The 27,894-nt window shown below is 37.7% G+C and overlaps 1 protein-coding gene and 1 long non-coding RNA gene across 2 annotated transcripts; one reads left to right on the top strand and one right to left on the bottom strand.

The window, feature by feature from the left end:
• Positions 1-1,748: 1,748 nt before the first annotated feature.
• Positions 1,749-2,425, bottom strand: LOC114137842 (uncharacterized). Its single transcript, XR_003594117.1, has 2 exons — positions 2,293-2,425; positions 1,749-2,195 (listed from the first exon to the last, which is right to left on the bottom strand). It is a non-coding gene; the product is annotated as an uncharacterized LOC114137842 (long non-coding RNA).
• On the top strand, positions 2,192-23,642 carry socs5b (suppressor of cytokine signaling 5b). The gene is made up of 2 exons (XM_028006671.1): positions 2,192-2,427; positions 15,202-23,642. The coding sequence occupies exon 2, from the start codon at positions 15,239-15,241 to the stop codon at positions 16,907-16,909; it is 1,671 nt and encodes a 556-aa protein (XP_027862472.1). The 5' UTR covers positions 2,192-2,427; positions 15,202-15,238; the 3' UTR covers positions 16,910-23,642.
• The last annotated feature ends 4,252 nt before the right edge of the window (positions 23,643-27,894 follow it).

The following is a 27,894-nucleotide window of genomic DNA, read 5'->3' as shown; positions in this document are numbered from 1 at the left end:
ATTAAAGATTATTAGATTGCTCCGTCTGACTGTGAGGGTCAGTTAAGGTGTCTTGGAAGCATAAGTTGTTTGATGATTGGACATTTAGAGATGCATTTCTCAATTAAAGTTTAAAAATAAATACAATGTGAGACCATAATTACTTCTGATGGAGAAATTAGTGCTAATCCAATTTTCTTTTTCTTTTCTTTCATACACACAAAATCAGATCAGTATTAGTGAGATGTAGAAGTTGATTTGTTCTGACCACTGGAGGTTTTTCCTGCTCTCCACCTCAGCTCCACTTAACTACTAAATAATACTAAAGTATTTCTACCCTTATGGATTTGGACTGTTTTTATTATGGTGTATTAGGACCATTAAAGATAGAAAAAAATGAGTAAATTCCTGCCAAAAAACTCTGAATTTTTCAGATTAATCTCAGAAATATTCTGAGTTTCGATAGTAGAAGATTTTAGACTTTTGAATTTCCATCTTTCCTCTAGAAAATGTTCAACTTCTTTAACTATGATATTTTCATGTTTCTTCTTGAAATTTTCTGAGATTAATCAAAAGAATTCTGAATGTTTTTGAGTTATTTTTTACTTTTAAAACTCAGAAATGTCCACAATTTTTCTAGAAAATTTCTGAGATTAATCTCAAAATAAGATGGATAAGATCTACCATTTTCTATGCCTCTAGTGACATCACACAAGGTAACTGATAAGAGTTTTTGACACCTATTTGTATTTCTCACAAGTTTTTTAACCAAATTCTTATTGCAGCAAAATGTTGCAAAAAAGTTCAGAAAAATCTGATAAGAAAACATATTGAATGTTTTTTTTAAATTTATTTACTCATTTGTTTAGAGGACCAGGGCAGACTGAAATGTTTCGAGTTTATTAACAATTGTCACTTATTTTCTGGTCTTTAAGATGGTTTTGCAGAAGTGATGTATGACCTGACATACAGATTTGAAATAAAGGCCAGACTAAGATATTTTTATCTAAATTACTTCAATAAAGTCATAATATTTGCAGAATAAAGACATAATACTACTACTCCTTTAGTTTCACAAGCAAATGTTGTAAACATTGAAGGTAATTCAAACAAAATACAACTTTTATTTATTTTAGATGTGGCCACATTCACAGGAGTATAATTATGACAAGTATTATTGTCTGAATATGTATACATAAAAAAACAGATTTTACTTTTCTCAATCGTCTATTTTTCTGACTTTGCTTTCAACAATAACAGAACCACTTAGCCTGGACTGCCTGAAAATTATAATTATATTATCCTGAAATATTATACATTTTATCTGTCTAACAGAGCATCCAATAAAATGTTCATCCAGTTTCGTCTCGTCAACAAAAACTCAAAGACATGTCATCATGTCTTAGTCATCAATGACACGCGCCGTAATTTTTGTCATTGTCTCATTATCATCATTAAAAAAATGGTTGTTAATAAAATAATTTTGTTACAATCATTATCAAAATTAATGCTGTTGTGGAGAAATTATTTACAATAATAAAATAACATAATTACAAAATATTAAATTCAGGCAGATTGGCCAATCACCGATTCCCCCAAATTAAGGAAATCAGCGCCAATAAATTGTCTGGCCCTAATTTCATACATAAAAATAAGAAACATACAAAACTAACAAATAAAAAGGATGTATAAAGTTGGAAAACCTGTTTTAAGAGAATTATATCAAAATGCTCATTTTAAATATTGACTTTTTGAAATGCATTTGAGTGTTTTGTTTTGTGCCCACCATGAAATTTATTGAAAAATAAATAAATAAAAACAGAACAGAAAAACCTGGGCGCACCCTGGGGCCCCTGGTAAAAGTGCCTTAGGACCGCCCCTGTTGGTATCATCCTCGGCCTGGCCTGGATATACAGGAACCAGTATCCCCTTCGCGGCTCCACGTTTCCAAGTAGCAGCCAGCGGAGAGCTTCCTCCCCCTCCTCACACCCATTGGTGGCCGGGCACGCCTGAGTCCAGCCTGTGCCGGGGCATTCCCTATCCGCTCTGGAGGAAGTAGTCACCCCAGCGCGGTCCTCCATTGGCCCGAGCCGCTGTCAGTCGAGGCTGCCTCACGTTGAGCCCCGTCCTCTTCCCCGGCTGCGTGTCTGCTCAGACAGCCGTCATATTGGTTGCTCCAGGCAGGGAAGAGGAGTCCCACCATGATGAGGAACGGACTGTCACGGCGGTTAAAGATCAGTTTAGCGTTCAGGTCGCTCTGACCAGTGTTTTTAGGAATTTATTATTTATTTTTTTAAATATTCGGGATGATACCATCAAGAATCAGTGTTCGTTCTGCGCTTTCGTCCGACGCCGTGGTCCTCTGGGGGGATATATGCCCGATTTTTCTTCATAGCCATTTTTTACAGACAAAGAGAGACGTTGAGTAGGGCTTCCAGAAAGAGAGGGGTGAGTCACTAATTCAAGCAGCAACTCACCTGTCTAACGTGTCACCTTTGTTTCCTTGACAACCTAAAACCACTCTACACCTGCTTGTTTTATTTCTACATTTTTCTGTCGATAATTGTCACAAGCTAGCATGCTAACCTCGCTAGCTAAAGCTAACTAAAATGTTAGGAAATTTCTATTCTGGAAATGCTAACTGTTAGCTGCTAAGTTTAAGGCCTGTTTAGGCCTTGAACGGGGCTGTTTCTATGCGTTTGTCTGAACCGATCAGGCTAGTTTGTCGAAGGTGAGCGCCGATAATGTTATCTTAGGTCTGTAGCTACATTTAGTGGTGTGCTGGGACTGCTGTCGGTCGTTAACGGGTTAGCAGCTCCGCTAATTTGCCAGTGACAAGGGGAAAATGGGGCCTCCAGAAACCCGAAGGCCTCCCTACGGTTTCTGTACACCCGCTATGATCGCATCATGTCTTTTATAGATGTTTTTACTGACAATCGGGTTATTTATAAAGCACCAATTCACAAGGTGAGTGATATCGGGTTACTTTATGCGACAAACTTAAATACACATCTAGTTGCATGCAATGCAGTCCAATTTAGTCTAAATGTGTTTGATTTAGTTAAAATCATTCCAGTGCAATACGGTTGGATTCACATTCAAATCAATCCTATTTATATTATTATATATATTACATCAGTGATTTTAGTTATTTCATTCAGTTAGCAAAAGTAGAGTGCAGCAGTTAATCTGGCAAGAAACTGGGATTTCCAGGCACCATTTTTTTTGTAAAGCTCAGACTTGCAAATGCAGATTTTAACAGATAATGCATTTTTCCTTTTTTAAATCCTACTCTCAGGGCAGGTTGATGTTTTTTAAATGCTCCAATTGCTGCATCTACAAGTTTTTACAGGTTGTCTTTTGACCAGTTCAATGCTCAAAAAAGGGCATTTTTACTTTTGTTTGCAAATTTCATTTTGCATTCCAGAAATCTGTGCTTTGTGCTTTAAACCTCAAATTATGTGAACTAATATACATAAAATGAAGCCCTAATCATTTCTGCACTTCCAACTTAAAAAAATCTTTAACATTCAGAGTGATCACATGTCTTTATATCAGTTGAGAGTGCAATTCCAAGTAAAAACATAAAATGTTTTAATTACATCTTCTACATGAAATGTGATATTGGAAATTGCAACATCAAAATATAATGGTCACATGATATTTCCAAGGGTTTGTGATCACAATCCTTCACAAATGGTAAAGATTCACCTTTAAACACAACTGTAACTGAATATTTTAACAGTTCAAACAACAAATATGCCTTAATATTCATTAATATACACAGTGGAAACAGTCTTGGCACTACCACAGAAGCTAACATCTAAAGTCTTCCTTATTTCTGCCAATCAGTGCCAATGAAAATTAATGGCACTCCTGGATTGGCTGCTTTGCAAATGTCAACAATGGTGTGAAAGATATTTCTACTTACTAAACTGTATTTTCTTTAAAATATTTTAGATGTACTTTACGGAGAAAAGAAATGACTGTGCTTATTTTCTGTAAATAATTTGGAGTTGTGTTCCACATAAAAATCCATCAATACAGAACCTCAAAGATCGACTGTTCCCGCTTTTTATTACCCATATGTATATTTTGTGTTTGACTGGTTTAAATGTGATTTAATTTGAAGTCAACATACTTTTCACTGCATAAAATCCATTTGGATTCCTGCCCAAACTACATGTTAACACATAACTCACACGAATAAAAAACTTGCATTACCCCAGTTGGTGATTGTTTAGCTGCTCATACATAGCAGTTAATAACAAAACCTTACAGGATATCCACACACTCTTAATTTGAGGTATTTCCATGTTTAAGGCCAATTTTTTCCTTTGAAAACTTTGGGACAAGCAATTATAAACACACTCGTATAAACACCAGTGGACTCTCTTCACACACAGCAATTTAGAGTAAACTCAAATTTTTGTTACATGTAAATTAGTTGGATTTTATGTACTACTTTTCTAGTCATACTGGCCTCTCAAAGGACTTTACAAGTGTGAAGTACTTACCAGTGTATGTTCACCTGCTTTGCCCAGGTGAACATAAACATGTAGGGACAGGTTTTTTTTTCTTCCCATATTCAGCTGTTTTTCCTTCAGTTTAATTTTGCCTGAATTCCACTTTTACAAATTACTGAACCACAAGTGTTGTGGTTTTGCAAAATATATATATATATTTTTTGCTGTAGAACATGATTATTTGTGTGCAAATCAAATGATCTCACATGTTTTAATGCCATTAGTTTAACTCGACCTCAACATGTATCTCATAAACATACACAAACCTGCAATTTCTTTCCAAGTAAATAATTTTTTACTGATTTCGTTGAATGTTTGAGGATTAGCATGAGTGACTGGCTAGCTTGCGTTTCTCCCTGTTTCTGATCCGACTCTTTGACCTTAAGTGGTCGTCTCTTATTTTTAAGCATCTAGTTAATCGTTTGCTGACAAGACTTAGAGAAAAGAATATCTTCTAAGTACCTTTTGTTTTCTAAATCCTCCCCAAAAACAAAATCTCTGGAGTTTTGTTCTGTTCTGAACTTTTCATGATTTTCTTTTTAATTTGGAGAACATTTGTGTTGCAAGATGGCTACTAAGCCACAATGAAAATGTTAAAACTTTAAAGAAAAATAGTTTAATGTATTGAACTAAGAACATTTGTGTCAGGGTATTATTATAGTCAACTTCACTGATTATGTCAACAAATCACTGCAGCTCTATTTGCGCTCAAAAAGCCAGACACGCTTTTATGCTTCTTTTGACTTTCTGATTGAAACTGATATGGAAAATGGACAATTGAGAGGATTTTTTTAAATCCAACGTTGCATCTTCCACACCTAAGAGTGATTATTTGTTTTTGATCATTGATCAGGGCAGATTGGGTGTAAAATCTTTGAATTCCAGTCAATTATTTTTTTAATCAGCTCTGATGATCAGCAGGTCAATAATTGTTTTTTCTTGTTGATAAAATACATCAAAACTAAGAACTCTATTGATTTTTCTTGTGTGTTTAAATGCATCCACCAACTGTAATATGTGTAATAACTGTAATATTTCCTTTTACTAAAGCAAAAAGAAAGATTCCTTCCTATAGAGCATTTTTACTACTAAAAAACTGGAAAAAAAAACATTTTAGGGACATAAACTCTGTCATCTTGCCATCGCTGTAAACAGCTTTGTTCACTCTCTCCGCTGCCGTCACCAAACCACAACTCTATACCGGTAAACTACAATTCAAAAACGGCACAGAAAATGGACGTCATCATTCAGAACTTCTCCTTCTGTTCACTGATTGCCACAGGATGAAATTCATCTGGAGAAATTGAAATTAATGGGAGAAATCCCAGACGGAGCATTGAAGGGAGATGAGAATCCAGGGAACTTACATGGGAAGGCAATGACCAGACTAGCTAGCTAACTAGTATCTCCAAACAAAATTATTTGCTGTTTATACCTAATAAATTAGGAATGTCCATCATTTATATGAAGACATGTTTTAGGCTCAAATTTGCATTGTAGTTTCAATTAAACTGTGTTTTATTTTTAGGAATCTAACCAAAATAAAACTATGCATTTGAAATATTACACGCTATTTCTCTGCAGTGGGCTTTTTTTGATATTAATATATTATTTCAACTCATTGGCTGACAAAAAGACTATAGAAATATCATATTTATATTTTATTAAATGCTGCAGAAGCAAATGGAGTACCTACTTTCGCAGGTGTATTTTTTTGAAAGATTAACAAAGAAATACAGAACGTTGTTTAACAGTATTTTCTAATAACGCATTAATACACAGATGGAGAGAAAATAGTTCATATGTCCACCTGCAGCATAAAGCACACTTTAAACTTAAAGTAGAAAGTTTCCACCTCCAGGCTGAAAGATCTGATTCTTTCAGAAAATATTTAACTACTTGTCTCCAATGACATTAGATCAAATGAACGATGATAATCTACTAATATGAAGGTATTTTAAGTTTAATAAAATGTTTTAACATGTTTTAAGAGTTTTGGTTATTATCAATCAAACGCATTAAAACTTTTGCTATTACATCCTCAACATTTATATCAATTTAAATAGTTTAAATAAAATGTGAATTTATTAAAGTGACTATTGCTGGATGAGATTTCCATGACACACACAATAAAAACTAGATGGTTTACTCCGGATGTTTTTATTCCATCTCGCGTATTTGTTAAAAATAAAAACGTTAGGCATCCACAGAGCTCTCATTAACTCTAGCGTGAGCGGGGAAGGCGTTTTCTCTCCCTGAATCTTGTCTTTTCACCAGCCCTCTCTTAGATTGCTGTGCTCCCAGGAGGAAGGGCGTGTTGGGCTGCTGGAGAACAAAAGTAGCCTGGTTCAGTTTCAGGATGGCTCAAAATGGATGTGGAACGGATCGGGCAAGGAGTTCTGTGGCTGTTGGCCTCCGTCACGGTTGTTTAGGGGGAATCGAACAATGGCTTTCTCTGAGCGTAGATATACGTTTACAGAAACGATTTCATGGTTGTGGTAGATCATACTCAGTTCATAAAGTTGTCTTAAACGCCAAAAGGACGACAGATTGTTGACCACGATGCCGAAGTTCCTCAGTTGTAGTCATGAATTTGGCAAAAACTAAAAGCATTATATAATTGGTCATTAAAGCAGGGGTGTCCAATGTGTGACCCTTGAAATTATTTTGTTTGCCCCCTGAACACAAGTCAAGATGGCAACAAATTTGGCCAACAAAATAAAAAGTAATTGATGACACAAAAAAAATTTGGAAATTGTTTATTTTTCTTTCTACAGGACAAAGCCTTTATGTTTTGTATCTTCAATGATGTCTAGATTTAAAATATGTTTGCTTATAGTTAAGTAGGCCTCTCACAATAAGCAATAAATCAATTAATCACATAATAAATTAGAACAAATTCAATGTTTTCCATTTGCACAACAACTTTATCTTTTATCTCAATAACTTCTGAAACAATATAAAATGTGTCACGACAGGCCTATTAAGCAGGCAAAACTAAAAAAAAAAAAGGAAGAAAAAACCCCAATAAACTCAGTTTTGCTTTGTTTAATGAACTTTGTGGCCCTCCAGGAGTTAAGATTTGCCAGTTTTAGCAGCCGGGGCAAAAAGTTTGGACATCACTGCATTAATGTATCATTGCAAAAAAACAAGAGAGAGAAAGAAAATGAGATAACAGACAATTATTTGTTGTCTTCTGTACAGACTCAAAAATCTGATTTTCATTTTGGTTGCATTTAATGATTCTTAGCGGTGCAACGGTTGCAGTTTTCTGGCCGATCGCCCATTACATTACTTTTAAAAGCCTGACCTGCCAATTCCAAATTTTGTTGATACCCTTTTTCTTTTTGTCTGAAATGTTGCTAAATATAGCAAGAATGTTGCTGAGTTGGCAACAGTGGGATGACCAACCTCACAGGTAGATAAGATCGGCTTCACAAGTAAGTATTGGTCGATCACTTATCTACCAAAATTAAGAAAATTGTGGTTGGGTAGGAAAGAAAAACTAATTGACTTTATTTGACCTTCATATCAATGATCAATCGTTAATAGAAGGGAGATTTGGACCAATTTGATTTGTGTCTAATTAGTGACTGTCTATTGGATGAGATTCTTCACCTTCACCTGGATGAGAATAATCTGCACATTTTAGAGCTCAAACATCCAACTAGAAGATCCACTTCACATCTGAACGCCCAGAAAGAGATTTGATGCTGAAAAATCGTCTCTTTCTGACCTTTGATCAGGATGGATAATCCGCCACAAATCCTTCCTGCTTCTTCAAGTCAACTTCGTGCTGACCTCAGTCTGTTGCTGCCAAAGCCTCTTAAAACTAATCACCATCCCTAATTATAAAGAATTGAAACCATCCTTTTCTACCAGTCGGAGAAATCTGTAGTTCATATTGTAGTTTATGGAAATGTATGTTTTTAATGGGAGTAAATCTATTGGTATCATAGCTGGAGTAAAAAAAACAACTTACTACAAATATTTTGATTAGTGTGAAGATTTTATTTAATCCCTCCTTTTTATGTTTTTCCTATTCTACATTATTGCTTGTTTAGATAATCAAATAATTTCTAGTTTATTTAAAAGATTTTGAAGCTTTATGGTCATTTTTCTCACTAAAGCACCTTTTTCTTTTTCTTGAGTAAACCTGCATCAATCAGGCTGTTTATCGCAAAAACAGACTTCCGGTTTTCTTTCAGCTCTGACCTTTTGGATTTTGATTTTAATTTCATATTTTTCAAACACCAGACAGCACAAAAGAGTAAAACTCTTTTTCAGATTGTTTGCTAGAAGTGGTAGCTCTGTATCCAACAGAATCTCAAGGAATTGCAAGATTATCCCAATTTAACCATCAGAGCATAGGTCCATTGCTTATCTTATTTTTATTAAACTCTGAAATTGTAATTATTGTTTGATGCAAGGCAAAAAGTCAGATTGACTTGCTAATCATTGATAAGAACCAATCGAGAGGAAAGGTTGTCGAATTCAGTCTGACAAATTAGTTGGTGCATCGCTAATGCTAAGGACTGGTGGGTTTTAAAAAAACACCTTTATTGAGCACAGGGCACAGATTCAAACCATGAAGATCTGCTATAGGACTTATAGCTATCTGTTAGTGAGTCAAACACCAAATATACCTTAATATGCATCGATACGCAGAGTGAAAACAGTCAAAACCAACATCTAGTGTCTTATGTTTGTTCTATTTCTGCATTTTCTTTTAAATGTTTGATATTTTAAATATTTTAGATATTTTTAATATTTTAGATTTCCTCTACAGAAAAATCTGCGACTAGGTGAGTGACTCGTCATTAAATTGATTTCCAATTTATTATAATTTGAAACTAATGTACCTGGAAGCTATAACTTTGGTGTGGTTTCTATTGCTTTTTAGGCTACGTTCATTAATATCAATAGATTATTGGCACTTATTATTGGATCCTGTTGTTTCAGCAACCAGTTTATTACAGCGTCTAGGTCAGACATTGATTTTTTTGTTCTTAATTTGATTATGTCTGATTTCTATTGGAGATGGCACCAGTTAATTTTGCTAATTCAATTGTAAAAAAAATTACAAAATCATGACAAAGATCAAACTGATTTGCTGACGGCCTGAGAATAACGCTGTTCTGTGGCAGCAGAGGGGATTTCAGTCGGTTTAGTTAGCAACATTCCTCTGTCAATAATGTCTGACCCTTACATAATCTGATTACTGGGCTCGCATCATAGCTAGTGTAGCAGACTGAGCCATCACTAATTACAAGGAGATCGTGCATCAACCCACACCTACAACCCCACTGAAGTTTTTTTTTGGATGATTTGGAGAAGAAATCTGCATCACTTCATTTGTATGAAATCCACTTTATTATTTTCCAAATTTGACTTTTTCTGTTTTTCTTTTCCATTCTTTTTTTTTCTTTTTTTTTGGCTCTAGTGGCCTTTATTTGATAGTTGATTGACAGGAAAGTGGGTAATGAGAAAAGGGGGAAGACATGAGGCAAAGGTCGCCAGGCAGGGAATCGAACCTGCGACAGCCGCGTCGAGGACTAAGGCCTCCTTATGTGGGTTGTGCTTAACCCCGGCGCCACCACAGCACATCCCTTTATTTTCCATTCTAACCATATTTTACAACCTAGAGCTTATTTAATTAGGGACTGAATTGTAGCCAGAGTTTCACATTTACTGTCATTAGTGGTTCAAGAGATCGTTAAACATTTTTAAAAGGTGTTTAAAAGAATTTCCAAAATGTTCTATTTTATAGAACTAAAACTTTATCTCATCAACATTAGAAAAAAAATCTGTTTTAACTTGACTCAAAGTAGTTTCTATTTACGTTGAATCCATATTTTGCTTTTATGTTTCCCATTTTAAAAAGTGTCTAATAATACCAGTTTTAGGTTTAGTAGGTTTAGATTTAAAGGAATCATTCATTCATTTTCTGCTTGCAGATATATTGAGGCAGCTGGATAAGGTTTTAATGTATTGGTGAAAACACCTCAGAGGTTTTAGTGACGAGAGTTAACATCGTCGTTACTGGAATTACTTGTTTTTCTAAAACACTGCAGCTTTATTGTGCAATTCCAAAAGATTATTGCATAATTCAACCCTGCAGAAAAGCAGATTCCCCCACCCCCTCTCAAATATTAATCTAAACACTGCTTTTATTATTAATTATTGAAAATACCTTGTTAAAAATTTATTTTCCATCTGAAAAGCTCTGTTTCACGTCCTTTAACTACAACACCAACTCAATGCAACCTGGGAGAAAATGGATGGATAATCCATGTTGCTTTTTTTGCTGTGCAAAAAATAAGTTGGTCAACTTTAATCAATATTGAAATATATAAACATATATTTTAGCGGTAGATACTCCCTATAAGTTGGAGAAATTGTATTTATGTGAGAATCTTGCATGACTTGATGTAATTTTTTGGGAGATCCGTATTTTGTTCTACTCTAAATTTTTCATTATAGCGCTTGTATAAAAACAAATAATCTTTTGGAGTCAAACTCCAAGTTTTGAATTTCTGTATTTGTATGCTCCACTATGTCACTGTTTTTAATTCATAACCAACCTTTTTATCATTTATATCTGTTATTAAAGATGTTCAGATCTTTTCCGCGGTTTTCCCACCGACTGCAGCAGAGATTCAATCTTTCCCATCTTCCTTTATTCATAAATTATATATATTTTAAAAAGAGTTAAATTATATTAAACACAAGTGTGTTGCTTTCAGTTCTGCTATTCTGCCATCTTGTATTTATTCTATATTTAAAGCATGTTTTAGTGAACACAACGTACCTGACATGAATAGTGGTTATCAAACTTAATTTGAAGGTTGCAAAAACGTTGCTAAAATACGTTGCCCTTTTCACACTTTGGTCGCAACAAATTTCTTGCGTTTTATTTGACAGACTACCACAAAACAGTGACGTGGAAAGAAAGGATGTTTCTTTTTTTTTTGCCTCTAATATCTGGAGATATTTCTCACATGCAACTGATCTGTTGCATGTGAAAGACAACTCAAATCCAGTCTCCATTTCCACCTCCTGACAGATTTTCTTCCACTTTTTCTCACTAAGTTCTACTAGCTTACCAGTCACTGCAAAAAAAATTAAAGAAAAGCGTTTCCGCATTATGGTTCTGCCACCACCGTGCTTCACAGTGGAGAAAGTGGCTCCTGTAATAGTATCAGTAATGGTTATATCCATTTGTCTTGTCATTTAATTGGAAACTATGTACTTAATTTATTTATTTTTCTTTTACATATTTCAGTCTTGAATAGCTTCACTGATGTACTAAAAGGAGTTAGCCTAACTTCAACACAGCAAAAATCTTTTCCAGCGACCAGTCAGATTGCTTTTGGACGCAAAAATTAAACTTCAGTGAGCCAAAAGAAATGGCTTAGTCGTTCATTACTGTTTTTGCAGATGTCGCTTGTGCGTCAGATTTACTGGCGTACCAGAAACGCAATATGAAAGTTCCGACTGGAACTTTTGTTTGGAAAATAAAAAGAAAACAAAATGTGATTAATTGTGTTAAAAGGTTTAAATGAACACTTTAGAGTCTGTAACATGTTGAAGTCTGTGCATTATTTTCCGTCCACTTTACAGTCATGCACTAATTTGTTTGATTCATGCAAAAAAAAAAAAATATTTCAGTAGTTGCCATTTTTTTGGCAACTATATGTTTTTCTATAAGTTTGGTACTTTATGTTAATTTTCAATGAAATAAATCACTGTTTTTGAATGCCTTTCTAAGAAATCCTATGAACTAAATTAACTTCATGAGGAAAAAATGTTAAAAGTACCGCTCCCAGAAAAGTCTCGTCTCATTCCCTCCAAATCCCTGTCAAAACTTAATGGCGTTGAATGTCATAAATCAGCAGCAAGTGTGTGAGAAAGGGAGGGGGGGTAGACGGAGAGAAAGCATGCGATTGTACCCCGTCTGTCTGCTGCTGCTGTTGCAGAGAAAGTTTCGGGTCAGGTCTAGACTGGCTCTGTAATACAGTACATACCAGCAGATCAGCTGTGAGCAGATCCCAGGTTCATTTATAGCCGTGGCCTTGTGTCTCTTCACGTCTGCCTGGCAACTCCTAAATCTGCTGCTGTTAAAACCACCACCGCTCCCCCACCTCTCAGACGCTTTGGCCCTGTTACACTTCAACCATGTCCAATTACTGCACACACAGTAGCCTGAGGAATGAAACGGAGGAGATTCCTCTATGGATCTTCTGTGCAGTTTAATAAGGCTGTTTTCACACCTGGTAGACTTGATTTGATTGGGACCAAAGTTGCAACATTTGTCACATTTTCAGCTGCTGCTGTTCATTTTCACACTGCCAAAGCCTTTGAAAAACCTGTTCCCCTCCTCGCCTGTGGGGGCACTGCACCAAGAACCACTGAAGGAAACGGCAAAAAAGCTTCTGAAGAAGACACTTTAACTTTCTGCTTCAGGAAATGTAAATAAATATGGAGTAACATCAGATGTTAGCCGTTGTAAAATTTCTCTTTATTGTTTTTAGCAAAAGACGATGAGTCATTTCTCCCGCTAGCGATTGACCCCTGTGTTTGTTTTGGTTGTATTTACCCAGAATGCCCGGCAGTTAAACCTGTGGCACTAAGGAATAAATAAATTAATGGCTTGATCAATTAAAACAAGCCCAATAACTTCCATTTGCATGACTGACAGCATGTTAAGTCTTTAGTCTGGTGCATTTGTTAGCCTTTCTTGAAGGGCAGCTCTGTATAAAGACTTCAGTATCCATTTTATTTGTGGTTTTAGTTGGTTTAAAATGTCTTCCAGTTCCAATTTTAAATGTTTGTTAAGTTGTAAGTTTATCTTTAAGAGGGTGTACTTGAATTATTATGCCAATAGTATACAGTATTTTTATTCTGTTTTTAAAAATTAATATATTATATCTAGGCCTGTCACGATAAACAATAAATCAATTAATCGTACGATAAATTCAAACTATCTACGTCATTTTAATTATCGGCATTATCGTCTCTTCCGGCCTTTTTCTCTTTCTGTTAATGACACTGAATGAAAAAAGGCTTAACTCCGGTGCTCTCCACTGACTCCTCCCTTCCTCATTTCCTTAGTGTAAAGCCCAGCGCACACTACACGATCTTAGAGCTGTTGGCCGATTGTCGCCCATTTTCAAAACCTGACAGATCACACATTAGCCGACAGAAATCCTAGGTATGACGGTTCGATGTGTGGTGTCCAGCAATGGGCACCAAATAATGGCTACAAGTTCAGTTAACTAATTTTAAAACCAGGCATTAATTAATGCTTTACTACAATCTACCTGCAATGCATGTGGCTAGTGTCAACGTAAATGAAAGCGTGAATGAAAATCATTATAACCTATTTATGTCACGTTAACGAAGAACAGCTGAAAAGTTATGGATTTATCATCTGCGGTAGCAATTTCGCTCCAACTCCTCCTCTTGTCATTTCTATATTCTTTGCATGTTGAATAAACATTAATGTTGTTTCCACATATCATCTCCAATGTCCGCTGGACTTCGGGTTGCGCCGTGTCAGCTGTTTGGGATTCTCCTCTGTTTGAGAATCCGTGCTTTCTGATTGGCTGCCTGTTACATTCAACAGGTGTAGTTAAAGCTCCCAGTCCGGGAAAACCCCTGATTTGGATCGGAGTGGCAATGAGGATCTGCCGTAACAAACCACACAATCTTAGGAAGACCAACGTTCTAAGATTGTTGTATGGGGAAAAATAGGAGCAAAAAACATGTAGTGTGAACTATTGCATCAGGTAGTCAATGTGCCCATCTTCTCTATTTAAATCTAATTATTACTGAAAGGCAACATAATATACAGACTTCATAATCTGCACTCTTTTGGTTGAATGCAGTATTTATTTCCACTTTGGCTTCATGTTGTTTAGTTTTTTTTCCAAGTGTGTTTTTTGTTAATGGAGACTGAGAATCCATTTTATTTTTGTTTTTGGTTGTTTTGTTTATTTTGTTTATCAGTTCCAGTGTTAAGTGTTCTTTTGAAAATAAAGGGTATCTATCTTTGGCAGGAAATTGCATGCATTATTACGTAATTTTCATTAAATCAGTGTAAAAAGGTCTTCAAACAATATTATCGTTTATCGCAATAATTTTTGAGACAATTAATCGTTCAGCAAAATTTGCTATCGTGACAGGCCTAATTATATCTTTGTGTGCCTCTATTTGCTTTGGCTGCCTTTCACTTTGCTGCTGTTGCACAGAAATTTTCCCATTGTGGGTCCATGAAGACTTTTTCTAGTTTAATACCGTTATATTACTTGAAAATGGTCTCAAAACAACAATATTCTCACAGTAACCTTTGAGACAATTTATCATCAACCAAAATTTGTTATTGTGATGGCCCTAGCTACACTAGGGCCGCTTCCTGGTTCTAGAGCGGTCTTTGATCTGTTTGGCATTCACATAAGCATTCGAAAAATACCAGAGTTCACTTGAACCGAATTGACACAGAAATTTGGTGGCAGACCAGAGTTCACTTTTTGTGGTCTGCATCAGATTTCGATTGCGCATTCCCAAACAAATTCCCAAACTTTCTAGGCAAACAGATTAAAGCGGACAAAACAGGGTTGATGTGAATGCACCTCTATGCTGTTGCTTTGGATAAATTTCTGAGTTAATCCTCCTCATCTCTTTTCGTTCTCAGGTCCGAGGGGCTCCTTTTCCTGACGACAGTGGGCAACATGTGGAGCAGCCTGAAGAGCAGATGCCAGACTCTCTTCCACAGCACGGGATCGGCTGAAAGCAGAGTAGAGGTAGAAACAGTCCAATGTGTGGTGGATCTGGGTGAGACAGACAACGCGGTCGAGACCCGGGGCCCTGCCGCTGCCACCGCCAGCCCGTCATGGCGCCTCATGCCAGTGCCGGTGGTCGCCACAGGACGCCGCCATCATAACTGCGTGTCAGACATCCCTCAGATCGTAGAGATCTCCATCGATAAGGAGTCGGAGGATTCCAGAGGAACATCTGGTGGTGTCCCGATGGCACGGAGGGACTCTTACTCCCGACATGCTCCTTGGGGGGGCAAGAAGAAGCACTCGTGCTCAACAAAAACCCAGAGCTCTCTGGAAGCGGACCGGCGTTCTGGGCGGCTGAGAGGCTGTGGGAACCGCCGTGACCGGCGTTACGGTATCAGCTCCATCCAGGAGATCAACGACTCTGGATCCGGAGGGCGGAGCCTGAACACTCGCTCGCTGCGCCAGCGGCTGAGCGACACGGTCGGGTTGTGCTTGCCCCTACCTGCTCGGCAGCGCTCGCACCCTAAGAACCCCATCAACTCCAAACGGAAAATCCACCTGACCGAGCTTATGCTGGAGACTTGCCCCTTCCCGCCGGGCTCCGACCTCGCACACAAGTGGCACTTGATCAAGCAGCACACGGCGCCAGTCAGCCCTCATTCCTCCACCGCATTGCTGGACGCCTTCGACCCGGCCCACCCGTCGCCGGAGGACGAAGAAGAGCGCCTGCGCGAGCGCCGCAGGCTGAGCATCGAGGAAGGCGTTGACCCACCTCCCAATGCACAGATTCACACTCTGGAGGCTTCAGTGCCGGGCCCTTCTCTTTACAAACTTGGACCAAAGATGGCTCCCAGCATCGGCGAGGTCTCCGGGGAGACGCGCACCGGCGGAGTGTCCGGCTCAGCGGGCGCTGCATCGTTGGGGGCGTGCGGATCGATATTGGGGGCTACGGCGGCGTCCCAAGACTGCGACTCTGAGGAGGACTCCACCACCTTATGTCTTCAAGCCCGCAGGCCGAAACAGCGGCACGCCTCCGGAGACGGCCACCAGAGCCGGCAGCAGCCCGGGCCCTGGAAGGTCCACACCCAGATAGACTACATCCACTGCCTGGTGCCGGACCTGCTGCAGCTCACCGCCCTGCCCTGCTACTGGGGCGTGATGGACCGCTACGAGGCCGAGGCACTGCTGGACGGCCGGCCGGAGGGGACCTTCCTGCTGCGTGACTCGGCCCAGGAGGACTACCTTTTCTCCGTCAGCTTCCGCCGCTACAACCGATCGCTGCACGCCCGCATCGAGCAGTGGAACCACAACTTCAGCTTCGACGCCCACGACCCGTGCGTCTTCCACTCTTCCACCGTCACCGGACTTCTGGAGCACTACAAGGACCCCAGCGCCTGCATGTTCTTCGAGCCGCTGCTTACGGTGCCTCTCAACCGGACCTTCCCCTTCACCCTGCAGCACCTGGCCCGTGCCGCCATCTGCCGATGGACCACTTACGACGGGATAGGCTCCTTGCCTTTGCCTCCCGCCCTGCAGGACTTCCTCAAGGAGTATCACTATAAACAGAAAGTACGAGTCCGCTGGCTAGAGAGGGAGCCGCCACTCAAGGTGAAATAAGACGGGCCGATTACAGAACTACTTCGCCCGTTGAGAGGCCATACTGACTTGGCTTCCTTTCTGTTGGAGAATAGAATCAAGTATAACAATCTAAAGTTCATTCTAATCTCTGTTTTTGGTATTAACTTACATCACTGAGAATACATGATTATATTCAGTGTAATGCTGTCTGTTGAGCACGTTTTTAAGCTGAACAGGTTCCTATTTTTGTGCTGAACGTCTGTCCTGAACCCCCACCACGACCACCAACCCACTCGTACACCTGCCTGCATGCCCCCCCTCTCTCTCTCTTCATACCAAATTACTATTTCAAGCTGTACAGTTCACTTTGTACGTCCCTATTTACCTTCAGAAACACTTCGTAGAGCACCTTACTAGAGTGGAGAGGGCATCTGCAGGCGCCTCCTGTTATTCACGATGCACTCGTTGCCTCCTGTTTGCATGCATGAGATCAGCTAAGCCACTTTAAAGGTGACCTATTATGCTTCCTTCAACAGGTTAGGATAGATCTATGGTCTGTATCAGGGGTGTCCAAAGTTGGTCCTCGAGGGCCGGGATCCTGCATATTTTAGTTCTCTACTTGGTTTAACGCACCTGGATTAACGGATGGCTCATTAGAAGGCCTAAGAAGATTTTGGTATTTTGGTAATACCAAAAGTAACAACCTTTTGACATGCTGAAAAGCTTGTTACTACCAGCAGGGAGAGATCTAAAACATGCAGGATGCCAGCCCTCGAGGACTGACTTTGGGCACCCCTGGCCTATACAAAACATTTCCATTCTTTTTTTTTCCCACAAAACCATTTTTGGATAATGAGATGTTAGCATGTTCAGTTCTGCTTAGGTGGAGCTCATTTGGGGCGTCTTGTCACTTTAAATCTAAATAAGCTGCTGTCTACCATCCCTTTGCCCCCCCAACTCAATCTTTACACTCTTACGTGAAAATGGCTGCTGACAGATGCACAATTATACAACTATGCATCTTTAAAAAGCATAAGTCAAAAAGAACAGGGCAAGTGATTGTAAATCAACAACAAAACATACAGCAGTAAAACCAGCTGACCAAATGTGCTGCAGCGCTGCTTGGGTTGCTAGGTAACGGGGATGGGGTTGCTAGGTAGCAGCACAGTGCTTGTGGAATGTGACTGAACAATCTGGAGGGTTTTGAAATGGCTCAATTTCCAGACACCTTTTTTTTTTTTAAAGCGCTGGTTGTTTTCAGAAGCAGCTAAAAAATGGAAGTACAAAAAACTTGCAAAATTTGAATTTTGCATAATAGGTCCCCTTTAAAACCTAGGGATATGGATTCAGATCGGTAAACTGATTTATTCATTATGACAGTCATATCTTCACTATCAGTGTTCGTCCAACAGTCAGGAACTCTGCTGTCGTCAGCTCTGCAGTGTTATTTGTCCTGAGCTGTTGCGTAGCCTTCATTCCCGCTTTCTTGACCCAAAAATCTGGTCCACTCATTGCCAAGTTTACACAACGCCAGTCGGCCATGATATTAGGAACGCCTCTGTCAGACCCACCATCATTCAAAGAGAAAATCCCACCTTTGACCCCAAGCAGGCTTCGCCCTGAGGTTGTCGTGTGGCTCTGGGAAGTGAACCGCTGTAGCTTTGGGTTGTAACATCATCCAATTCACGCGTTATTGTAGATTTCTGCGAGAGCGTTTAACGTTGTGGCTAACAGGCGTCTCGTCATGAACACGCCTTCAACTTTTTCCTCATTTTGCCTCCTTACGACCACAAACCTCAGTGTTCTTTTAGGATTTTGTATGACAGGCAAGCAGAAAGCAGCTCAGAGTTATTAGATTGTTTTTTTTTGTTGTCTTTTTAAACAATACAAATCTGAAAAGTGTGGCATGTATTTGCCCCCCTGAGTGAATACTTTATTGCATCTAATGGTACGTTTACCAACTTTACAGACTGAATTTTTCCCCATTCTTCATGCAGATCAGATGGAGAATGTCTATAAAAGCTTCTCGTTAGGTTCTAGCTCTGGACTTTGACTAGACCAGAGGTCAGCAACCTGTGATTTCAAAGCTGCGAGTGGCTCTTTGGACCTTCCACAATGACTCTTTATAACTTTGGTTAAAAATGATGAAGACCTAACTAATGATTTAAATATACATGTAATAAGAAATGCAGGGTTTTAAGTTTTTCCTTCAATGTCTGCATTGAATTTGCACCAGTAATGATTTTATTTTTTGGAAATTATGTGAACTTATTTCTTATATCACTTTCCACCGCTCACAAAAAAATATCTTTTTGCAAAATTTTATGTTTATCTTTACTTTAAATTAGAAAAATATGGATAGTAGATATTATCTAAAATTATAACTTCTCTTTTGAAAAACATCTTGAAACAAGTTTTCAATTCAAGAATTATTTAAATAGCTTCCTGTAGTCAATGAATACTTGTATTTTAATATAGATAAAAACTGATTCGAGAAAAAGGTGCAACACAACTTCTCTGACTCCTGTGGAAGAACTGGTTTTTATTTAGAGGTATCAGAATAAAAATACATGCCACACCTTTCAGACTTCTATTTGGAAAACATCCCTTTTGTTCTGCTCTATTACATTCGTCTTTACATGCAGAGTGTTGGAAAACATATTTTTACAAATCAAAGTGTAGCTCTGAGCCCAAACTGTTTTCGCACCTAAAGATTTTCATTTTCCTTTTTTTTCTTTTTTAGCATATTCTCAAACATTTCAGGTGTGACTTGGCAACCGCTGGCTGCCCTGTCACTTCTGTAAATAAGTTATACCTTTGTGCCTTTCAGTAGCCATCGGTCTCATTGCTTGATAGTCTAAACCTGGAGCAATAGGTGCTTTAACTCGGTCCGTTCAGATGAGACCGGCCGAATAACCGTGAAGAGGTGCACGAGCTTTAAGCTCACTAACTTTCTTGCACATTAAAGATTGCAGTTTAGTGGTGCTACGTCTAATTAGGAGCTGATCGTTAAATTAGGTTAGTTTGTTACTGTTACTCACTAATGCATGTATTAGTCTTTTGTCACATAGTGTTAGGTTGTTAGTGGGTCAGTAGGTTGCTGTTCTGCTGTAGGCATCGCGGTCCAACAGTTTCTGGTCTGCAGCTGGAATAACAAACGCAGTTTATCCTCTACTGCGAGCGTGTTTTTAACCGAATCATGTAAAACCCAACAAGTATTAAAGAAAATACAGCAGCAGGGTTGTTTGAATTCACTGTGTTTTCCCAGTAAAAAACTGAGCTGCCTGAGGAAACCGTGTTGGTTCCCCTAACTGTTCAAGAAAATGCAAAAGTGAAACTTCCTGGGACGTGTGAACATGCAATCCGTTTAAAACAAGTCTGGAAAACACAGCCTTTCTTTTTTTAGTCAACATCACACATGCATTTTAATATTTTCCTTATGTTTAAAGAAAATGTCTGTGACCAAACTTTAGTGTTATCCAAGCGGTTATTTTATTACAGATTCAGATCAAAGTTTGTCTTGATCCCAATCAGTTGGCTGATGAACACCCAAATAAATGGAAATAAGAAAGTTGTATAGAATTAAATTAGTCATCAGATTTGTAACATTTTATTACGTTTTTAATTAAAGATAAAATAATATGTCATGCAAAGATTGGACCGGACAGAACCAGTTTTCAGCTGCAGGACTTTTTTGTTTCCTCAGACGCAAATCTGAACCTCATGCTGCATGTTCACACTTCCTCGTGTTCAAAGTTGTTGTGACTTTTTTAAATGTCTGACACTTTGACGTCCACCGATCCGTTTATGAAATCATGAGGATAAAGTCGTAATATTACATGAATAAAGTCGAATAAGAATAAAGTTATACAATAAATAAGTTGCATTTTTGCAAGAGTAAAATTGTAATATTACAGGAATAAAGTCGGAAAATTTACAAGAATAAAGTGTACGAAAATGAAGTCGTATGAGAATAAAGTCTAATAGATGTAATATCACAATAATAATAGTTGTAATATTATGAGAATAATCTCACAAGGATAAAGTTGTAAATTACAATAGTCGTAATAATGCCATAATAAAGTAATAATACTTCGGGAACTTATACAATAAAAACTTTAAAATGAGGAATGCTGATCATTTTGTGATGTTGTACTTTGGTATCAGTTTTTGCTTAATCTTTTAAAACATCAGCTTCAAATTATCAGTGGCCAAACTCTAAAAAAGACGCATGGACTTGATAACGATCAAAGCTTTATTCTCATAAAACAGCTTTTTTCTTCTAATCTTACAACATTCTTCTGATATTGCAACTTATTTTTATAATCATATGTAAAAGAAATCTTAGTTGTTGTTCAGCAGGGAGGCAGGTGTGACTGCAGTGTCGAAACCTGAGGCCTTTTTGTTCTGCAGGTTTTTGCGTCCTGTTGGTACTTTGGCGTGTTCTTAAAATTGTTTCACCTGAACTTGTTTATTTATACAAAAATTAAAATGCCGTTAGGTCCTACAACTCAGTCAAAAAGCAACAAAGTGTGTGTAGTATTGTATAGATTTATGGGGCCGTAGAGAAGGCAAGAGATTCCTTTGAGTAAATAGCACTTTAATCATGTATTTGTGTCTGAAAGTGTTCGGTCAGCCACGCTTGTCGTTTGTTTGCCCTAATCCCCAGAATATTTTACTTGAACTCATCTGGAAAAGAAAGAAAAATTATAATTTTACCATAATTTCTCAGTTTACGGATCCAATATTCTGCAGAGAGCAAACAAAGTGGCGAAAATGTTGCGCTGACCAGATTCGTGAGCTGAAACCTACAAGTGTTAACACTGCAAAAACACACAATCTTACCAAGTATTTATCTAATTTCTGGTGCAAATATCTTATTACACTTGAATTAAGACTAAACTAGCTTGAAAGCAACTTATCAGGAAGCTTGTTTTAAGTCACACGTGTCTAACTCAAGGCTCGTGGGCCAAATCCGGGCCACCGTAGCTTTTTATGTGGCCCTCTAGATTCTAGACTAAACACTAAGTGTGTTTAAATATGTTACCAATCAAATCAATTCAGTTTTTATCTGTTTATTGTCAAATTGTATCAATCAGTCCCTCCAGTTTGCTGAGAATTATCGTGGAAATTTATGCAAAATCAACAAATCCCTGCATATCTGAACTAATAATTGGGAGTTTATTGCTGATTTTTCTCAAAAATTGTCAAAAACTTTATTTGTACTAAACAGCTGCCTCAGCCTTAATTGATGTCAGATTATAGTCCTTGATCTTTACAGAGAGTAATAAGAAGTTGCATTTACTGTCAGAAATATCGCAGATATTTCCAAATTAGCACCACAAACACTTGGATTTTTATTGCAAAAAAATCCCCAAAAGAAACATGAAATCCTGGAGGGACTGAAAAGATAATCAGTAATATCATTTAATTTACAGAATTCATTGATATTTTAACAATTTGTGAACAGGTATTTTCAATACATTCTGGCCTTTAAGAGTTTGACGCCCGTTTCATCTTTAATATTGACGAAAAAGAGCTAGCTCCATTGGCAGATTATTTCACTTATAACATGCAGGAATTGTCTTAAGTACATTTATCTGCCAAAGTACTAGGGGAACTAGAACTTTTTCATGAATATTAAGGAACTATTTACCTTAAACAAGCTCCTATATCTTGCTGAATAGTTGCTTGTAAGTTAGTTTTGTTTTGTTTCAAGTCTAATAAGACATTTTCATTAGAAACAAGACTAAACAGAGTTGGTACAGTTTGGTGTTTTTGCAGTGTGGATAAAACAGGCAGGGGGTCCCCGAAATATTTCACGGTGTGTGTGGACGGAGCCAGCGAAGTGAGGGGTGACCTCCGTGACCCCTATGAACCTCTCTGCTCCCCGTCGTTTCCCCCTCAGGCCCAGTTTTCCCCATGGGAAATGTCCGACATTAACCGTAGCACACGTTCGCCGTTTAGCCTGTAGATTTAGCAGAAAGTTTTACAGAAAAGGAGTTTATCCTCGCCTGCTTTTCTTACACACAACCCGGTCGTATAAAACACGTTGAACCAGCAACACAAAAAAAATAAAATAAAAGGTCCTATTGTATGTTTATTTTTTTCACACTCTTTGCTGTTATGACACAGTTATGTCGAACTATTTGAGCTTGAAAGCGACAGCAATACCCCCACCAGCCACAAAGCAACAGTACGTCTTGTTTTTTGTTTCTTATCTTTCCACAAAGATATATTGTAAAAATAAATAAAAACAGCTTGGTTATATGCAAACAGAAAAAGAAAAAATATGTATGAAAGTTATTTTCCTTCTCCCTGATATGCTATGGAGTGTAGTTTAACAATGGTTGCAATCCTCTGTCACTTTAATGCTGCAGATGCACAGTAGCTGCAATGTGGATGCAGGACTTGACGATGATGGGAGCTAATGGTCATTCAAACCCGGGGGCCGCCGCAGGCAGACGGAAACCGCTGCTCTCGTTTCTTCTGCTTTTTTTCCCCCTCACTGTTTGTTTCCTAGTTTTTCTTCTTCTGCTGTCTAAGATGTGGAGCGTGTAAATGGCATTATTAGTTTCACATTTCAGTGTCCTTTCTGTGTTTATCCGTTTAACCATTCAAGACAAGTTAAGAAAGAATAAAAAAAAAATCCAGTCTTTTAATCTGTTCATTTTTAATAAGAGCCGTACGAAGCGACACTTGTAGCTGTCACTCTTGGTGCTTGGCTTATGCTTCATTGTCTTAATATTCCAAATAAAACTGTTAAGTGTAATCCACACTGGCCCAAGAGATACAAATCTCTGTGTGTTTTTGTGTCATAACGCGTTTATTGTTGATTAACAAGTGAGTTAAAAGGAGGTTTTGGTGTTTATAGCATTAATATAACAAGGGTGGAATGATTAATCTTGATTAATCGATTATTAAAATAGTCGTCAACTAATTTAGTAATCGATTAATCGACTCAAAAGACCATTTGCTGAAAGAATACAGTTGGAGCAGATATTAAGCAAAAAATTTTAAAATATGTATACATTTTGCATTTAAGATGAGGGGGAACCCTTTTTAGATATGTTTTATCCAGAACTCGAGTGTTCACCTGGTTTCATCTCTTTATATATACACAGTATATATATATATATATATATATATATATATATATATTTTTTCCTATTAAGCACTTTTTGCTTTCCAATTATGAATCGGTTAGTCACAAAAATAATAAACCGATTAGCTCCGCACTGTATTAATCAAATTGTTGACAAGTTGATCTTAAAAGGTTATTTTTAGATGCATCCTTTGCTACAAGCGTTCACTAAAGGATTACTATTATATTGCATTTAAGGCAAAAAAATGTTTTATTTTCTTATTTAAAAAATATTTGAGTTATTTGTATGCTTTGATGTATTTCTAATACTGTATTGAGTGGTTTAAAAAAAAGAAAGTGCCAATTTTTCTTGATTAATCAAAATAACCGATTACTAAAATGATCATTAGTTTCAGCCCTAATTATAATTTAACTAGAAATTTTTACATCTGTCTGGTAAGAATCTGTTCAGTAGTTTGGTTATTTAATTTTGAGTTTCTGTCCAGATTGAACTGATACTGAACGCAATTTATTAGATTGGGATTAACTGACATTTATAAATTTAATGCAACTTGAGTGGAGTAAATAAATCATTAAAGTTTATTAATCTTAATCAAAAAGTAAATCCTACGTCATATGAGGCAAATGTTTAAAGAATTAAAGTCTCTAATAAATTTTAAATTGCATAAAATACCAAAAATATACATTTTAAAACAGCCTACTAAAAAATATGTTGCTTTTTAAAAAAAAAAATAACTTAGAGATTTTCTATGTTAGGGGTTTTCAACCTGTGGCTCCGGAGCCACAAGTGGCTGTTTGGACCTTCCCCGTGGCCCTTAATAACATGAATAAAAGCTAATATTTTTAAATATAAAGGCAACAATTGCAGCTTTTAGTAGTTTTTGTAGTGGAATAATTGCTTTGAATCTCAGATACAACAAACACAAGAAGAATATAACTAAAAACATGTTGCTTTTTTTAGTGTAATTTGTTTGGAAACTGGTTTCTAACTTTTTCCTAAAAATATCTACGACATCCTATTTTAAAAAAATCTGTTCATTCTCTTGTAAAAGTTTTATGCTTGTTTTTAAGAATGTCAACACATTTCCTGTACTGGCTGTTTATGAAAATTATGGCTCTTTCCCCCCCCCCCAACAGATCATTGGCTATAAAGTTTTATTTAGCTGCACTGAAGGCAGAGAAAAGCTCACTGTTTTTTCTAAAATTATTCTGTTTTAGAAAAAATACAACACAGGGCATTCTGGGTAAATACAACAAAAACTAACATGCTAGACTAGCAGTAGCAGGAGAAATTACTTGTTTTTTATTTTTACCAAAAAGAAAAAAGAAATCCTACAACCGCTAAAATCTGACGCCACTCCATTTTTGTTTACATTCGCGCTCAGTGTTTTCTTCAGAGGTTTTTCTGTCATTCCCTTCAGTGGTTTTTAGTGCAGCGCCACCACAGGCGACGAGTGGAAGTTGTTTTTCAATTAGTTTGCTTCATTTGACACAGTCCAGAGTGAAAGAAAACCGCAGCAGCTGAAAATGTAACAAATGTTGCAACTTTATTTTCCTATCATACCAGATACACCCTCAAAGAATATTGTCTTAAAGGGGCAGTATGATGTAAAATCAACCTTTTTTGTAGCTTTACACCATGTTATGATGCTATTCCATCATCAAAAACACACCTGGAGTGCTGATTTGATTCTTTCATGCATGTTTGAGAAATCCTTTAATCTCCATGGCAACCATTGAGCTGTGCAAAACACCTGGGTGGACCTAGCCCCGCCTTCGAGACGCAGCTCCTCCCCCACGCAGCAGCAATTCCCAAACATCTGGTGGAACTGCACATCTCATTATACGAGCTTCTTCTCAGTGCATCGCTCTTAAAAATGTTGCTAAAAGGCTTAATAGAGGAGCCATGTTGTGATGACTTCCTGTAGGCAGAGTTTCAGAAAAAGCAGAAGCTTCTTAAAGAGACAGAGACCCAATTGCAAGGCATTACATCGTCATATTTGATATATGTAGTATGTTTATAACGCCTGAAGGCTTGATTGTATTATAAAATGGCGCTATGTGCCTGGAAAACACATACTTCATCTTTAAAAAATTTTTTTAAAGTGGTGGATTTCTGAAAACCTCTTGGTTCTCCAGCGTGGACTCATCGTCTCTGATGGTTCACCCTTCCTGACCTCTCACCCCCCAAACTGTGCCCACCAGCAGCTATGCAGACAGACGCAGCCGAGCCGCCTGGAACTTGTTAACTATTTGTTTATTTGAAATGAAGTATAAATAGCATGTGGGTTATCGGTTTCAAGTTTGCTACCAGGGCTTATGAATAATTAACACTCGCCCCTGGAAGGAAAGAGGGAGAAAACGCCTAAACTCGAGCGCCGCTCAATAACCTCAGCGCTTCCTCCCAGTTCAAACCTCGGGCACGGCTGAAATAGAAACCAGGCAGCAAGAAGTTAGACTGGAGAGCTGGATGTGGGTCACTGATGAGGGGAAGAATCAAGGTTTATCAGCAGGTTGACGCTTTCAGATTTTGTCTCCCTGCTCTAACTAACGTTTAATCTGCTCTGTTGTTAGTAGCAACATGACGACTAAAACCAAGACTAAGAACCACCATAGAGTGAGGTTTCTAGCCGATTTGACACAAAAGCTACCAGCAAAATGTTTTTAGATCTGTTATGTTGGAAATTAGGTGGAATCTATGCATTTATTTTCTTACATAATTTTCCATCCCACAGAAAAAAAATCCATCCTATTTATGCTAAAATTTTCTTTTAAATCAAATAATATAGATAAAATGTTCTCAATATGTACAATATATACTCTAGTTACATACATATTGTAAATTTGAGCTTTTCAAAAGTCTAAAATTGTTTGACTCGACTTGAAATGCAATTTTACCAATTTTGTTCTAGAAATTTCTGAGATTAAAACTCAAACTTTCTGAGTTTTTCCCTTTTTTTCTATCTACAATGGCCCCAATATGTCGTTGTATGAATCCGTATCTCAGTTTCATGTTTCCTGGTTTGGCATCAGCTTTTTAAGCCATAAGTTGCCATGAGATTGCTGCTGCGCTGTTGGGAAACATTTCCTCCGACTCGCAGTGAAACCTCTGGGCAGCTGCTAATGTCTCAAGCAATAAAACAGAAAAGATGCTGGAAACCAGTTCAGAATTGACTTTAAATGTTTCAGCTTGTGCAGAAGTACAGTCTGTCTCAGCAGGTTTGGTTATAAGATGAGTTTAGCTTTTGGTTAACTAGCTATGAAACCTGGTTTTCGTTGCCGTTTCATGGGATCATCTGCAGTGTCTCTCTTGGACTGATTTCCTGGTCCAGTTGTGAATCGCTCAGGCTTTTCATTTCCTTCACGTCTCCTGCCCACACAAGCTGCTAAGCCCAAAGCTCAACAAAGATACACACCACAAGGCTGTTCGCAAATTATCTGCACCAAGCTGCAGCCACACCAGAGGCACAAGGGTGCAGCAGGATGTCCGCTTGGGGTACGGAAGGCTGTTTGTGTATTTATTCAACAACCTTGACATCAAACCTCTACTAGCTAGTTTTCTAAATGCTACTAGTTTACCGAAACCAATGCTAGTAGTTTACTAGTGGAAATAGAAAAAAATGCAGCTAGTCAAAGACATTCAACCTGAAAACATCTGAAGAAATATTACACAATATTACAAAGTATTTTTTCTCTAGGTTCTAGTGCAAATATCTTGGTACACTTACAATAAGAGAAAACTAACTTACAAGTAACTTTTGAGCAACTTGTTTTATGTGCATAATTCATTTATATTGATGAAAAGGTTACAGATTATTTCACTTATAAAATGGCAAAAAAATGTCTTGTAACTTACCTAACCCCAGCCCTACCACAAACTTTACAGCTACAAAATTGTTTTGCACATTAATTGTTTAAC

The sequence above is a fragment of the Xiphophorus couchianus genome, chromosome 22 (genome assembly GCF_001444195.1).
Source record: "Xiphophorus couchianus chromosome 22, X_couchianus-1.0, whole genome shotgun sequence".
NCBI classification, from domain to species: Eukaryota; Metazoa; Chordata; class Actinopteri; order Cyprinodontiformes; family Poeciliidae; genus Xiphophorus; species Xiphophorus couchianus.
This window is presented reverse-complemented; position numbering and strand designations above follow the sequence as displayed.

Bases quoted from the DNA above. Each gene is read 5' to 3' on its own strand.
- socs5b (XM_028006671.1), top strand. From the start codon at position 15,239: ATGTGGAGCAGCCTGAAGAGCAGATGCCAGACTCTCTTCCACAGCACG.